The sequence below is a fragment of the Homalodisca vitripennis genome, unplaced genomic scaffold, assembly GCF_021130785.1.
Source record: "Homalodisca vitripennis isolate AUS2020 unplaced genomic scaffold, UT_GWSS_2.1 ScUCBcl_6514;HRSCAF=13760, whole genome shotgun sequence".
NCBI lineage: Eukaryota > Metazoa > Arthropoda > Insecta > Hemiptera > Cicadellidae > Homalodisca > Homalodisca vitripennis.
Window position 1 is genome coordinate 54,882 of NW_025782647.1, and position 16,255 is coordinate 71,136.

At 33.4% G+C, this 16,255-nt stretch overlaps 2 protein-coding genes across 2 annotated transcripts in view; one reads left to right on the top strand and one right to left on the bottom strand.

Moving 5' to 3' along the window:
• LOC124373852 (RNA-binding protein 48-like) overlaps window positions 1-7,040 on the top strand; it is a 32,690-nt gene extending 25,650 nt beyond the window's left edge. Inside the window, exon 4 of the mRNA XM_046832175.1 lies at window positions 6,956-7,040. Within this exon, the coding sequence (XP_046688131.1) occupies window positions 6,956-7,040 (85 nt within the window). The remainder of the gene's footprint in view (window positions 1-6,955) is intronic.
• Window positions 7,041-13,983: 6,943 nt separating this feature from the next.
• Window positions 13,984-14,604, bottom strand: LOC124373853. The gene has a single exon (XM_046832176.1). It carries the CDS (start codon window positions 14,602-14,604, stop codon window positions 13,984-13,986), a length of 621 nt encoding a protein of 206 aa, XP_046688132.1.
• Between the last annotated feature and the right edge of the window lie 1,651 nt (window positions 14,605-16,255).

Below are 16,255 nucleotides of genomic sequence, written 5' to 3' on the forward strand. Positions count from 1 at the left end.
CTAACAATTCTTACATGATCATTGACTTTAAATTTAGTTTTCGTGTGAATTTCAGGTGGAACATACTTGAAAACGGTCTCTAATAACTCCTTTTCTGCATCCTTATCTACGTCTTTCGGTTTCATTTTGATTGTGCTGTGAACTGTATCGTTATAATTGTTTACGATTTTTTGAAGAATATCGATCCATTTAAAGGTTTTTATTAATTTCAAAAGTAACCTTCATTCTCTCATTTTGAGTTCTGTTATATCTCTCTACAATACTTGATTTCTCTTCGTTTTCAGTATGATAAATCTTAATGTTGTATTTTCTCAAAACTTCGTTAAATTCTTTATTTTTAAACTCTAAACCCTTATCTGTATGAAGTAGATTTGGCGGTTTGTGATTGATCTTTATCGCGTCTTTTACTATATCTTCGAAGGCTTTTGAAACATCTTTACCGTTTTTTCTTTTGATAGCTCTTGACCAAGCATATTTTGAGAAAGTATCAATAACATTTAACATATACAGTGGAACCTCGATAAGTCGGATTAATCGGGACCGCGGCCGATCCGGGTTAACGAAAATCCGGGTTAGCCGGAGAATTAGGTAAAAATTAATAAAATACGGTATACTTACAGATAAACTTCATTATAATTGTAAAAACATCAAACATATGAACATTTAATAATTATTAATCCTTACAGTACATTTAAAACTGTTCATTTCCTGGTAAAAAACTCAGTCAGCTTTGGTTGTGCCAATGTCGTCTGCCGCTTGCGTGCTGTGCGATCCCGCAGTCTCTTTAACAATTCAGCCGGCGATGTTTCTGCCTGCCGCTCGAAATAAACCATTAGTTCGTTTAGTTTGGTCACTGAATCTCCATGACTCATCACTGGATCTTCAATGTCACCGTCTGCCTCCTCAGCGTCTGATTCATTAGCATCAGGTAAAAACGACGCGATCACTTCCTCGTCAGTAAGTGGCTCATAGCCTCCGTTATTGTCTGCCCCTAACCACAGAGTAATGTCATTTTCATCGACTTCAGAGAGGATTTGGAGAAATACGCGTCTCTTATTGTTTCCGAGAATCCGGGACAATGACCGCCACTCGGCCGCCGTGTGCCATGAGTCACACACTCACTGTCGTACAGTCCCATCAAATACTGATGCAACATCGATTCACGGATACTATACCACTCAAAAATATTACGTTTTTATTATTGAAATGTTTGTCTGATTTTTCATTTTTTAATTGAAAATCGGTCCGGGTTAGCCGGACTTCCGGATTAACGGGGGCCGACTTATCGGGGTTGTACTGTACTTGAATCCATCATTTTGATCCGAATAGTTAGACATTATTACTAAATCTGCTGCCCATAAATCGTCAATTCCTAAAGTTATAATTTTTCTCTTTTTAAACTTTTTTCGTACTGGTGCATGAATTTCTCTAGCTTCAATCTCTATTTCTTCTTTATTCTTCAATTCTTTCTTTACTTGTTTTTCATAAGGATTCTTTATAAATTTACTCTTATTTGTCTTACATTTTGAACATTTTGCTGCAATTCTATACAATCCATTTTGAGTTTGAACGATTTTTGAATCTATATTTTTCGTTTTCTTTTTACACTTGTGACAGTGAATTAAATCATCTTCCATTTACATATCAAAGTTTCCAAGTTTATTTAATTCGTCTAATATATCAGATTTTGCTTCATTTTTATAGCCATACGGTACTGTATCGATCTTATTTTCTAGGACAATTCTCTTATCATCTTTAGCGTTCAGTGCTAACTTGTTTATAGTAACGGTGTACAACTCATGTTTATAACTTTTGATGACTGTCATCTCCCTAAATTCTTCTTTATCTTCGAAACAAACATCTCTTCAAGTTTTCGATATTTATTGTTTTATTTACAACGCTTCTCTTAATTCCTTTACACCTAACTGGGTTTTTATCTAGATATTTGTACGAGTACATCTTAGACCTTAAACCACAAAATTCTTCTAAAACTTCGCTATTTAACTCATCTTTGAATTTCCCTATTACCTTCTTATTTTTAGTAGTGAAACATTCATGATCTTTTGGATAATCACTTGTATCAAAGTCATCTATATTTTCTTTAATAATTTTAAAAGGATCTCGTTTCAATTCTAGAAAATAACTGTCTGTATCCATGTAACACAGATTCAAATCTGGATCAAACTTCTTTAATTTGTTGTAATAAAACTCGTACATTAGCAATTTTGAGAGGTCGAGAACTGAAAATCCTATGTAAATCGGTTTGTTAAATTTAACCTTTTGTTTGTACATGTGACTCGCTATACAGTTGTCGTCAAAGATGTTAAAGCATTTGAAATTTGTTTTCTTAGCTTGTTTCATTGAAAAATTCTTCATTTCCAAGCTTAATATCACATCTGTTTCTCACATTTTCCATAGATTTTCCAAAAACTGAGTTGTTCATCAGCTTATAAAAGTCCTTTTCAAAGTCGCTTATAGCTTTGGTTCTCATGTTTGTGTTAAAAATCAATGTATTCTTTCATAAAAGGCTTCTGATCGAATGCAATAACTCTATTCACATGTTTCAAAATCATACCTTGTTCCAAATAGAACTTCAAATTTCTCGAATGAACAACGTATTCAGTTTTATCCAGTAGAGTTGTGCAAAGTTTGTTTTTAAAATGTTCTGGAGCAAGAGGTAAAATCCTTGTGATGTTCGTGTAAATTTGTTGGATATCCAAGATCGACTTCGAGAATATAGCCATAATCTTCGTCGCCAGTGAGTTCTAAAATTGTTTCTTGCCACTCTTCTTTTGTATACGTTTTTAGGATCCATCCACTTGATATCGCCGTATGGTAAACTTTGCATGAGGCCATACCCATAAAGGTTATTAGCATCGAGATAGAGTAAATAGTTTTCGGGCTTTGTCTTATCGAAATCTTTCAAATATTTGTTATTTGCTTTCACATATCGCTTAATACATTGAGAAATGCCTCCGCGAATACCTTTTTCGATCATTAAATACATATCGTAATCGTGTATCAGTTGAAGCTCGATTTTAGTTAATTTTAACATAGCATCCCATGCAAGACTGGGAGCTGTTAGATAGTGTGCTGGATCAAGCTTTATAGCAATTCAAACAAATATTCCTAAAATTTTCAAAGATATCAGCGAGCAATAGAACATCTTGAATGTTATAGAGATCAGAGTAATTTCCTAGATTTTTCTCTTTTAATTTGTTTCCAAACATTTAAGTAGTGTTGAAAATCTTTCTCAGATATGCTCTCGTCTGTCAAAAGTGAATAGAAATCTTGAATTCTCAATTCTTCTGTGTAATCAAGTTTTTCAATACTGTCGATAAATTCATAGGGAAATATGCCTTTTCCAGATAGAATTTTAAAGATTTCTTCTTCGTCATTTGGCTGTCTTTTTAGAATTTCATTCAATATTCTTCCATCCTGTATAAAATGATTTGTATGTTTGAAGTCTTCTTTCTTTAGATTTTTCGCTAATTTTTCAATAGACGAGGCCATGAATCTAAATGTGTCCACGAAAGAGAATTTTATGAACTTTCTAGGTTTGTCACCATCAAACTCATACCCGTATCCAGAATTTACAGAATAATTTATATATCGTTCATCGGTGTTTGCAATCAAATCAACATTACCGTACTGTTTTGCCAATTCTTTTATGTACAAATGAGTATCGTAATTTGACATATTATGACAGAAAACTGGAATGTTTTGTGGAAATTTCAAATTCAGATTGCAACATGCATGAGCTGCGCCTCGAAACTTGCCGGTTAAATGACAATAATCTCTCACTTTATTATAACTCTTATCTTTCCAACTATCAGGAGTAAAACCATACTGAATTGACCCAACATCATAAGCAGACCATTCGCAAATATGACAAACGTTTGCATTTTGGTATGAAATTTCTTCTTCTTCAGTCAATTTCATAGGTTTTTTGTTCTTAGAATTATATTTTGTAGCTATGTATTTTGATATTTTATTGAGTTCTTCAAACAATTTTGCAGGAACATTTGGCAAATCTTCTTCATTTTTTTGCTCGATAACATATCGGCTTGTACATACGATTGGTCACATTTGACACTAAATATAGAGTAAAACCATAAGGAATGTGCTTCTGAATCTTGGTTGTAGTCGATCTTTGTGGATTGTTCTTGCATGTCGGAATTTTTTCTAATATGCTCTCAAAATCCATATAAATAACGTACGGATGGCTAAACTTCTTTTGATAATTAGTAAATTTAGTTGTTTGACCTGGAAATGGCATAATAGGTTTGCATACTTCATGTTGCTTGCAAATTTCTAAATGATCTGCTAAATCTCCAGATTTGTAGAAATGGCTTAAACATCTTCTACATAGCAATTTTTTTATGTTCGTGTTTAGATAACTGAGAACTCACTAATCTATTTAAATCTGTTATCAACACATAATGAGATTTGTCTTCTTGTTTAACATACAATAAATCGATTTCTAACTCGGCATTATAAACTTCGGAAATTTGTAATGGAACAATGTTGAGTTTTTCATCATAAGTATAGATATTTATAGACATTTTTGGATATTTGTACTTGGAATTGGAGCTGCGTTTCTCAAATAATTGTATATCTTTTAAAGACATTGGATACTCAAAGCCCGAAAATATCTCGTCATTTACAAATTTCTCGTATTGCTTTGCTCTGTCAGCATTCTTTTCGGGTTTTCCCATAGCACATCGGATAGAATAAACAAAACAGAAATCATCTTTATTTTTGATATTTACACAAGCTTTCTTTACTTTGATCTCTTGTGGTAAATCGATATATGATCCTGCGTTCATAAATTCGTGTTTATTAAGGCTCAAAAAAACTAATTGTTTACAACTTTTGAATGTCCATCCAGAACCTCTATTTGGATGATTCATTTGTTCTCGATGTGTTAATTTATTAAATTGCTTAGTAATAAAGTCGTTCACATCGAAGATTTCATCCGCTTTTATAGTAAAATACATAGGACAAGTTTGTGGTTCACCGTTCACTAAAGTTCGTTCGTATTCGCATTCTAAAGATAAATAACCTTTCATATTTTTAACGGTTTCTTGAAATTTTTCTATTAAACTTTTAATCTCTGGCCTCATAATTGATAGATATTTGTAAATTGACATGAAATTTTCGTTTAGATTCGTTAAAATGTATTGTTTGAAAAGACCATGTATAGAGGATAAAACTTCTACATCTATGATATTTTCAGGTTTTTCGTTAAGAGTTTTATCAATTTCTTCGATCATTTCAGACTTAGTTTTATCGTTTGTTTCTATGGACAATTTTTCAGCGATTGATTGAATTTTTTTCATCATTAAATAGATTGAGATCTTTTTTATCTTCCTTAAAGTTTTTCTTTAATTCACGCAATTTTTCTATATTGTACATCTTCTCGTGACCATCGATCTGATTCTCCTTAGCCCATTGTCTTAAATAATTCAATTCTTTATTATAAATTTCTTTGTTCTTCAAATGATTTTTCGAATTGTAATGTCGAGTATAGTGATGTTCAAAAATGTCTTTTTTGCAGTATGGGCACTCTATCTTTTTCCGCTCCATATTTAAAGAGCAAAAATTTGTAAACTAAAATTTTGAGAAGTGGTGATTTTTGTGACAACTTGACACAAATCAGCACAATTTCTGGTCAAATGTTTTCAGATTGTTTCTATTTATTATAGAAAAATCTTTTAACTAAATTTAGTTAAAAGATTTTTCTATAATAAATGGCGGCGCTGTTACAAGAGTTGAATAAGGTTGGTGAACTAAGATTCAAAGAATATAAGAAATTAGTGGAATTGGAAGAAAAAAAGAGATATAGAATCTTGAATTTGGAGAAAATGAAAGATAAGTTCGGGATGACAATAATTGCCGAGTTGGAAGATTGTAAAGTACACTTGCCGAACAGATTTTTGACTGTTTTGGATGAAAAAAAGATTAAAGAATTAAACAAAAATGAAAAATTACACTTGGTTGTTACTGGAAAGAAGGACTATTAAAGATAAAGACTGTGTTACAATTAACTTTGTAGAGTAAAGATTTCGAAGATTTGTAGCAGATTTTAGAGCTTAAGAAAGTAGAAGACTATGTTACAATTAACTTTGTAGAGTAAAGATTTCGAAGATTTTTAGAGCTTAAGAAAGTAGAAGCAAACAGCTATAGATTCGGTTTAATTTTTCATTCGTGAGTTACCGTTTGATTTTACAGATTCGTTTATGGTACATTGAACAAGATTTTGTATGGAATTTCTGTCTGTCCCAAAAGTGAGCTAGAACCGCCATATTACTATCTACTTATATATATATATATATCTAAGATAAGCTTAATTCCATTCCTAAACTGCACAGAATGCTGTATATCATTATGCACTATATCACCATTACTATGCATTATATCATTAATTGCTATTGTCTTTGGTTTAACGATTCCTCCACACTGGCCTAAAATAGACCAATTGTTACTCAAATCGTCGAGGCAATTTAATAAATTTATCATGGAATGTTGGAGGGAAATTCAAATAAAAACTGTTTCACTCTAAGACTTCAGGGTCCAAAAACACTGTTTTAAAAAACTTAAGTCTAAAATGGATCAGGAGATTGGAATAGCTTTGAGTGACTATTAATTATCTCAGGAGCGTTTGAAATGTTATATCATACGTTATGTACGTTATATACGTTAGTATAGTGTCCTGTTTTCAACAGGAAATTGTGTGCGATCCGCGGGTAACTGCTAGTAAAACTATAAATTTTTGTAAACTATAAAAGAGTAGGATTTTTATACCTTAGAAATAGGGCAGATTTCAATCCTCAAAATGGAGTGTTCTTTTTCGTAACATATAACAATGGCAAATGTCCTAAATCCTATTCTCCTTTCAAATCATCCATTGTCAACAGCAAACCTAAAACAAAGAATCTTGTTGATTAAATAGGTATGCAAAGAAACAGCTGGATGAAAGAGCTTTCTATGGAGGTTGTGTTGCACGTTTGTTATGCCCCAGAACTGGAAACTGTTGAAGATACCAAACAAAAACTCATTCAAAGGCGTAAAGAAATAGTAACTAGAATTAGGAGAAGATGTGAAAGTCATAAGAGGTAAGAGGAATCACTTTTTTTAATTTACTTGTAAATTTGGTTAGTAAAATTTGATTTTTGGTTACAAGGGTTTGAACTAAGCTTGAGGAGTAATTTAGCTTACTTTAAAAATACAACTTCCTATGTGGTTGGAAGAAATGATAAAACTTTTTATTAATTGTCATCTTAACACATTGATGGACATGAATGCTATAGCAGTCATGATGAGTGACTGCTTTAACGCCACTTCAAATCCTTGACTACCTCAAAGTGCGTGACTGCTATAGCAGTCATAGCCTATGAGGGTCCCTAGAGAGACACTTTGATATCTCGTTAAGTCCTTGACCTACAGATATAAAATCGATATGTCTAGTCTACTTGTAACATGGAGGTTTGCATGGAAACGAAGAAAAATAGGACTGCTATAGCAGTCATGACCCTGCACATCAAAATTTTATTAAATAGGTCAGGACTGCTATAGCAGTCATCACGTTTTCAATATAACAATAACATTTATTGTAAAAGTTTTCAGAAATATGATACAAATAAGTCAATATAACCCTGAAAATAAGTATAAAGAACAGTATAAAAATTGCACACGTCTTACAATAGTGTGGCTGTCAAAATGTAATACTACATTTATTGAGAATGCCAATCTGAAAAAACATTTTCCTGGATAAAGGGGAGGGTTACCACCACATTGTAAGCAACGATAGGAAGTCTGCTTCTTAGTCTGGTTTTTGTAGCACTGACGACATCTCAGGTAGTAGGATGTTGATCGTTTCCAATTAGCCGGTGGCGGTATTTTTTCCATGTCGTGTGAATGACTTGATGTCTCAACAGTAAGCTGGAATTGTAATAGTTTTCTTCTTAGGGGCAACAGTATCACGACCATGAATAAGGTCCTGAGGAAGTTCTATAAGATGTCTAATAAGTGCCTCTCTGTACTCAAGAAAAGTAGTAGTAGAGTGTGTATGTTCTTTGTAAATAAAAACAATATTGTACGTAGTTATGTCTAATAAATGAAACATTACCTTCTTATACCATCGTGTAGTTTTCCTTGGGCAGGAATAATAAGAAACCATTTGATCGTTGCGATCGATTCCAGACATAAACTCATTGTAGTTACTTATTTCAACTGGTTTTGATTTGTTGAGCACCATGGCGATTTCGACAAGGTGCCATTTTAGGTTGGTGACCCGTCGTTATTGCGAGAACTTCTCTTTTATCTCTCCATTTCGATACATAGACATCTTCATTCCTGGCCCAAATATGTTCACCCTTTTTAAGCTTTTGTTTTTGTTACACTTTGTGGGTTGTCCTTTCGATCCTTGTGAAGAGTTCCGGTGATGTGCGTTTTTCTTGAAAGCAGTTTCTTTGAGAGGGATACACTGTTATAGTAATTATCCATGTACACATGGTGGCCTTTATCTAAGAAAGGTTGAAGAATACGTAAAACAAGATTCTCGGTTTTGGATCCAATGGTGGAGTCATCTGTTTGCCCCTTATAAATTTCAATGTTCAAGACATATCCATCAGCAGTACAAAGTTCATAAAACTTTATGCCATATTTAGACTTTTTATTTTTTATATAAACACGAAAGTAAAGCCTTCCTCTAAATAACAGAAGGCTTTCATCGAGAGACAATGCTTCACATGGAGAGTACGATGTTTGAAAATTCTCAATTAATTTGTTTAACAATGGACTTATTCTAATCAATCGATCATTCTCATCATTCAGTTTCATCAGGAGTAGAATAGCTACAGCTAAAACAACGTAGTATTTGCTCAAACCTCCTACCACTCATTGTATAAGAGAATATTGGGTGGTAATAAAGGGGAGATCAGTAGAAAACGTATTTCTTAACCGGGGGAAAATCCAATTTGACCTCCTAATAAACTAAGTCCAAGAAATTTCTTCAACTCATCAATAGTAACTGGCTTAAAAATTCCTCATTCTTCGACCTTTTGCGTGTGGACGAGAACGACAATCCATCAAAATACCATAGTTATTTATTGATTGACAAATCATGTTCATAATATCATCACTCCATAGTTTGTTAAAAACATAATAAGGAGTTGCATTTTCAGGTAATTGTAATTTTATACCGGTAGAGCTATTGTCAAGTTCAAAAACTGGAATAGGTTTTGTGTTATTAGACCAAACCAAAGGTGGAGCTTGGGTGGTTTTTTGAGGTAGATGGTTGGTTTAAATTTAAAACTAACTCCTCCTCTGAGGATTGCTCAATTTCCTCACTATTATTACTTTCTACATCGGATGGAATATAGTTTGGATCCTCATCCGTATCGTCAGCGTCACTAGAGCTATCGACAAAAGAGGTTGTTTTACTTGAAACACCCGACTCCGTAAAGTATTCATTTTTCAGACTCTTCAGATAAAACATTGGAACTAAAAATATTTAGACCTACAGTCTCAATATTGTGATCACTTACGGCACTAGTATGTGTGTTGCTTTCAGCCTCACTTACTTGTTCGAAATCACATTCACTTGGTAATTGTACAAAGTTTGGTTGTAGGATCTATATCACCTTCACTTGCTAATTCTACAGGGTCAGTTTTAGGATCTACATCACTTTTCACTCGGTAAATCTAAAATTTCTGTTACTATTTTAAATAAATCTTCACTATTTGTACTCATTTCTACTGCAGTAGAATGCACACTATCACTCAGAACAGGTTGACAGTGATTGGACAGCTTCGCATTATGAAAGAGCAGGTCATTACTTGTAAACAACTGGTTGACAAGGGCTACCAACTCTGGAAAGGGTTTGACCAAAATTCCAAGTGAATATATAAATTAAATAAGACCTACTTGATCACTCAACGTTTTGTGATAATTGAGAAATTAATTAGTTTAGTTCCTATTAATTTTTTAATTATGACTGCTATAGCAGTCATGACCCTAAACATCACTTGTGTATTTGACTGCTATAGCAGTCACGGCTATATACAGTAACGTAGTCATGACTGCTATAGCAGGCACGTCACCTAATACAATTTATAACAATCGCTGTTGTCCATCAATGTGTTAAAATGTCAAATTGAAACAAATTAGTTCTTAAAGTTATTGTACAGTGCTTATGGTAATACTATGTTTGAATGGTTTAAATTTCATTACAATTAATAGTAAATTTGTATATACACGTAAATGTCTATCATCTTTAGTCTTAACCTTAGAACTGGCAATTGCCGCATATGCGGCTCATTTGGTCTCCCAGAATTGGCATCGCCGCATATGCGGTCCATTTGCACTCTTTTGTTTTCATGACTCGTGAACGTATAATTATTAACCAATCACGTTTTATCTGATACCAATGTAAAGAAGAAGAATCAATCTACATATTGATACCGGTTTTGTCGGTCTTTGCTTTTATGTTGCATTCTCTTTATACATTGCAAAATGTTATTCCGCCCCGCACTAGTCTATTGGTAGACAGCTGACGACAACAACTATAGCGCTTGTTACACAACATTTGTTTCATCGTATTTGATTAGTCGTTGCTGCATACTTTGTATAGGTTATGTTTGTTTTGTTTTATATTTCATTATTAAACTATTTAGTTAGATTCTGAATCATGACGATCAGATGAGTGGAAGACCTTCAATTGTGACTGACGAACTTGTGAAAAAATCGAGATTGCAGTCCGTGATGATCGCAGATTGACGTTAGATGAACTTTCTGCGATGTTTCCCGCAAATCTCCAGATCCCTGATACACGAAACAATCACAGAAACTCTCGGATATCGGAAAGTGTCTGGGAGATGGGTCCCAAAACACCTGAAATGAATACTAACATATCTCAACGATTCATTCTTTCCCTGGCTACAGTCCAAAAAAGAAATGTAACGCAAAACTTTAATAATGATTATTTTGGAATGTTGCATAACCTTAATAAGGATTTTTCTCTTATACCGAAAGTAGATAAGAAGTTGATAGGACGTCCCCTTATGTCGTAATAGGCTTTTCAGTCCTACTTATGTGTGTATTTTCTTCATCAGGACAAGGCAAACTCAACTATGTCAAAACAATTTTGATCAAAATAGATTTCCGAGAACTAGGTAATCGAACGTATATAGTATTTTGATCGAGGCAATATGGCAAACTAAACTGTGACATAGCACTTTTTAACCGAAGTAGGCATCTCGGTTGTACTTAAGTATATATATTTTTTCTTCATCAAAACAACAAGGCAAACTCTACTATGGTACTGGAAATATCTTAGACCTGAAATATATGACAAGGACTGGAAATATACGCTTTTTGACCGAAGTAAGTTTCCGAGACCTGTGTGATCTTGATCTGGATGGCAAGGCACATTCAGCTGCGATGTTAAGTATATAATTAATTAGAAACCATAAATGCTCCTACTTGTACCAAGTAGGAGACTTGTGCCAAACATGATATAATAATTAAGTTAAACTCTGATACTATTTACCATGAACTTAAATAATATTTACCTGATGTATGCCTACTTATGTTTTAAAATTTTCATAGAACTCCATCATTTTACATCATAAGTGTCTTTACTAAGTAATATAAGGACTTAGGTTCTAAATATTGCATGCGAAGCCGCAGGTAACAGCTAGTTAGTAGTTTATGAAAATGTGTACTTCTTAACCTTACTACTGATCGTCCACTAAGCATTGCCATCCTTTTCGTGAGCAAATCAACCAGAGGGGCCTGGTTAGCAGCAGCTAAAAACAAAAGGAACACGATCACCATGCATCCTCAGCCCCAGGTTCAGTATTTTGTAAACGAACATTTGATTGTCCATGTCAAGTCACTTTTATATCAGGCTAAGAAAAAGGTCAAGGAAAAACAGCTTACCTGTGCCTGGGTTAAAGAAGGTAGGGTCCTTGGGAAAGTAACTGCAGATCTGGTGTTAATTCTGCACTGAAATTGAAGTGAGAAAACAAGGGTAATAGTAAGCTTGCTTTAACTCTAGATGTGTTGTGGCTGTTATTAATATAATACCATACATGTTTTGTTTGTTAGTTATTATTTGATTATATTAATACATACAAATTTTATTCTGCATGTTACACAAAATACAGATTAGGTTTAGATACCACATTGGATTATTTTATTTTATCTATATTATCACATAAAGAATATTAATTTTTTTCATATAGATCATAATCTGTGCTATCATCATTATCATTAAAACACAGTTAAAATGAATAAGTAATCAGTTAAATTAATAATAATATTGCCAGTTGCCTTTTTCATTACATTTAGTAAATCCAGTCTCATTTATTACAATTTTATAATATATAGATAGGCTATTTATTTTTAAATATTTTATAATGCATGATGGGCTGAATGAATTGTTAATTTTGTGAAGAAATGCGTGTCCGTCTGTCTGTTTGTGTGTGCATGCATGTGTGGTATATTCAATGTACATTATATAGATAATAGGTAAATTTTATAACTGTATGAATAAAATTGAATTAATTTTTTTATCATAATGTAAGAAATCTAATGTATACCCATTTTGCAAAAAGTTAAAAAAATGTTTCTTTTGCTCAAATATTACAGATATACTGGGTTTACCAATTTTTATCTTATTATTATAAATAAGAATAAACATTTTTGTTACATTAATATTTAAAAGAGTACCATTTTTTTACTTTCCATGAAGTACTTGAGTGTTTGGAACATTATTTAATGATAGTGTGAGAATTTTCTTATATCCCATATTTTAAAAGGTTTAAATGTCTCTTTTGTTGTTTAAATTGAAATATTGACATATGATATAATGGAGTGCCTGGGGGTTTTGACCTCAGAATAAAATGACAGTGATTGAATTTATCTGTTTGACGTGGGATTTTGTTTTTATAACTATAAATTGCAATGTTTACCAAAAAATATATTTTGCATTTAATTTTTTTGTTTAAACAAAGTATTATAAAAAAAAAATAATTTTTGATCATATAGTTTTGCTTTAAATAGTTCTTTACTTATTTATATGTGAAATTTCAACTAGTTAGATATAGAGAAACATCTATTAAAGACAATTGTGTAAATGAATGGTCGTAGGGACCTTTAATAGATAGGGATAAAAGTTGGGAGAGCGGAGGCAGGCCCAAAGTACAGATGAAATAATTAGTCTGGGCTCGCGGCTCTGGCACTACTAGCCGTTCAACTGAGGTTCGGCTCGCTCGAGGTTCTATTTCGCTGTCACGCGCAACGTTTCACAAAACTCATTCCATTTAACACATGAAATGAGCATTTTGCCATTACTTTATACTAATAAAAGTTATATCAAATTAAAGAACACATTCTTGTCTTTCCAACCAATACGTATAAAAAATGTCAATTCTAAAATAATAATGTCTAAATTAGTAAAAACCAAGTACAGTTTTAGTTTGGTTAATTTTATGACATGAAATTTTCACTCTGCGAGGAAGTTTTTTATTATTCTGTCAGTATCAAACTTCCCGTGGAAAAGTTTTAGAAAATCGATTAAACTGCATTTTTTGTCTAAAAAACTTTTTTCTACGACCCCTCATTCCGGGGGAAATTAAGGGTTATCTTAATATTTATAAACACTCGGCGCGCGAGCTTCTCCCAGTCTCAGTACGGTCTTCAGTTCTTTTAGCGTGAAAGCAATGACATTTTGGCTTACCTATAAACCTCACCTAATATATTTTCTAGGATAAAATAAGGATAAAAGTTCAGTTTTAACATTTTAAATCTTAAACTGTCTTTAAATGGCTTAAATATAAAGCTAGATCCTTACATAATAGAATAGAACAGAACAGTGTTGTATTCAACATTCTCCACAGTTTTTTAATGACAGAAGTAATTTAAAACATGTTAATAAATAATAATAAAATATATACAAAGTTAATACATACGCTTCAATCCAAATCTTCAATGCCGCTCAAATCACCCAAGTCTTCAATGCCACTCAAGTCATCTGGCGCGTTTTCACTGCTTTCACTGTCACTGCTGCCGAGTGAAATGATCATTGATTCCACAAGATTGTCGATTTGGGGCTCAGCTGAAGCATAATCATTTTCAATTTTTTTCACATGTTCGCACTTTCTGGCCCGTTCCTCTGCGCCTATAAGTGAAAACTTTTCTTCCGCTAAAGACTTAATACTTGAAAAACTGCACTGAATATTTCTACTGGCTACGTAGTTTTTCACTTCAGCCCAAATGAGTTCAATAGGGTTTAAGTCCGGGTGGTATGGTGGGAGCCGAAGCACAACATGTCCTCCACTGCTGGTCACTAGTTCATCAAGCTCATACCTAACAAATCTCGGTTTATTTAGGAGAATAACCCTGTACAGCTCCGGGACTAGCAAATCATCCGAAAAAGGTATTTGATGTTTAGAAAGCCAATCTTTCATCAATTGTTTCTTACTTTTTGAAGTAGGTGCTTTGTCTTTTTGTACATTGTGATAGGGGGCGTTATCAAAAACCATAACTGATCTTGGTGGTATGTTAGGCAGAAGTTTTTCTCTCATCCATTTCATCATTGATTCCGTATTCACGTTATCGTGGTAATCACCCGAATGACTCTATGCCTTCCACATTGTCAATGCATTGGGAACAAAACCAGCTTCACTTCCTGCGTGTATCATATCAACCATTCCCCTTTCGAAATGGGAACACGCATTCCTTTAGTTGATTCGTCAGACCACGATGAACTTGACACATGACTTGTCAGTATATAAGACTCGTCTAAGTATATAATTGGACGTCCTTCATCTCTGTAACGTTTGAGTGCTCTTAAATACGAAATTCTTTTTTCTCTTATTTCATTAGTCTCGATCAAAAGCTTGCGGTTATTTTGTGTCCTTCTCCATCGAAAACCAAGTTCTTTAAGAATGTTGTTGAGGCTTGATTTTGATCCTTTAAAGTCGATCCGCTGTTTCAATTCTTCATGTAACAAAGATACAGTTGGTAGCTTGTTTTTTAGAAGATGGAACTCGTACACAACTCACCTTATCAGAGCTTTGTCAAAGTCATCCAATCCTGTAATAGGCTTTTTACGATTCCTTTTCAATTTGTTGTCATTATTAACGGTTAAATTTTTAAGCTCTATTAATTCTTGAGATTTCACGTTCTGAGACGCCTGTAGCTACTGCTGTTCGGACACGGGTCTTTGCCAAGGGAATACTTAAAGTTTTTTCATCAGCCTCCTTTTTCATGAATGTATATACATTACTGACAATTTCACGGCTTTGACTGTGCAAAACTCTACCCTTCAGTTTTGATTTCACGCGGTCACACATATTGCTTATGAAATAAGCTTCTTACTACAACAAAATAACACAATACAAAAACACTGAACGTAATAATTGTTCACAGTTAACTGCACACAATAAATACACACAGCTTAGAACAACTCACTGTTAATACTGAAGTTTTAACGATGTTCACTCTATGACAAACAGATGTCACACTGGTATTATATTGTTTGGAGGGAAGGTTTGCTGGAGGGAAAGATGAGTCACAAGTCAGCCAAGCCCTTCCGGCTGGCCCGACCTTGACGTCCGCCACCGTGGCGCGGGCGTGATGTTTTCAGGAATGACCGATTCACACACCCCTCTTCCCCCCGCGCCGTAGCCTACCACCGACCGGCCTCCGCGCGCGCCCAGACTAATTATTTCATCTGTACAGCGGAATTTTTCGGCTAGTTTAGTTATAAATGATAGGTGCTCTGTACATGTGTATTTATAACAATGGACATTCTGAATTTTGTCAAGTATTCCTTGTATATTATTAATTATAAAACTGTATTCAAGATGGTTTTTTTCTATTAAACTTTTACAAAATATTTTGTATTGCTTCGTCTAGTAAGTAACCTGATTTAAACTGCAGTTCATTATGGGATGATTATTTAAATAATAGATCAATCAACGATTAAAAACCAATTTAAATAAACAATTTAATAATAATGAATAAAATGTAAATGAATTATCATTTTATTAATTGTTATCTATTAGTTTTCAAACAGAGGATAAACCAATGACCAAAAGCATGACAGATGAGTATAGATGCGTTATATATAAAATCTTGGGTTCATCTTCAGAAAAAATTTAGATTTTGGTGAAATAATAAAACTCAGGGAGAGGTGTAACCTCTATAAGAGATGTTTCAAGTCAATGACGGAGGGTTGTT

What these genes read in the sequence shown, in the direction of transcription:
- LOC124373853 (XM_046832176.1), bottom strand. Translation starts at nt 14,604, where the DNA reads ATGAAATGGATGAGAGAAAAACTTCTGCCTAACATACCACCAAGATCA.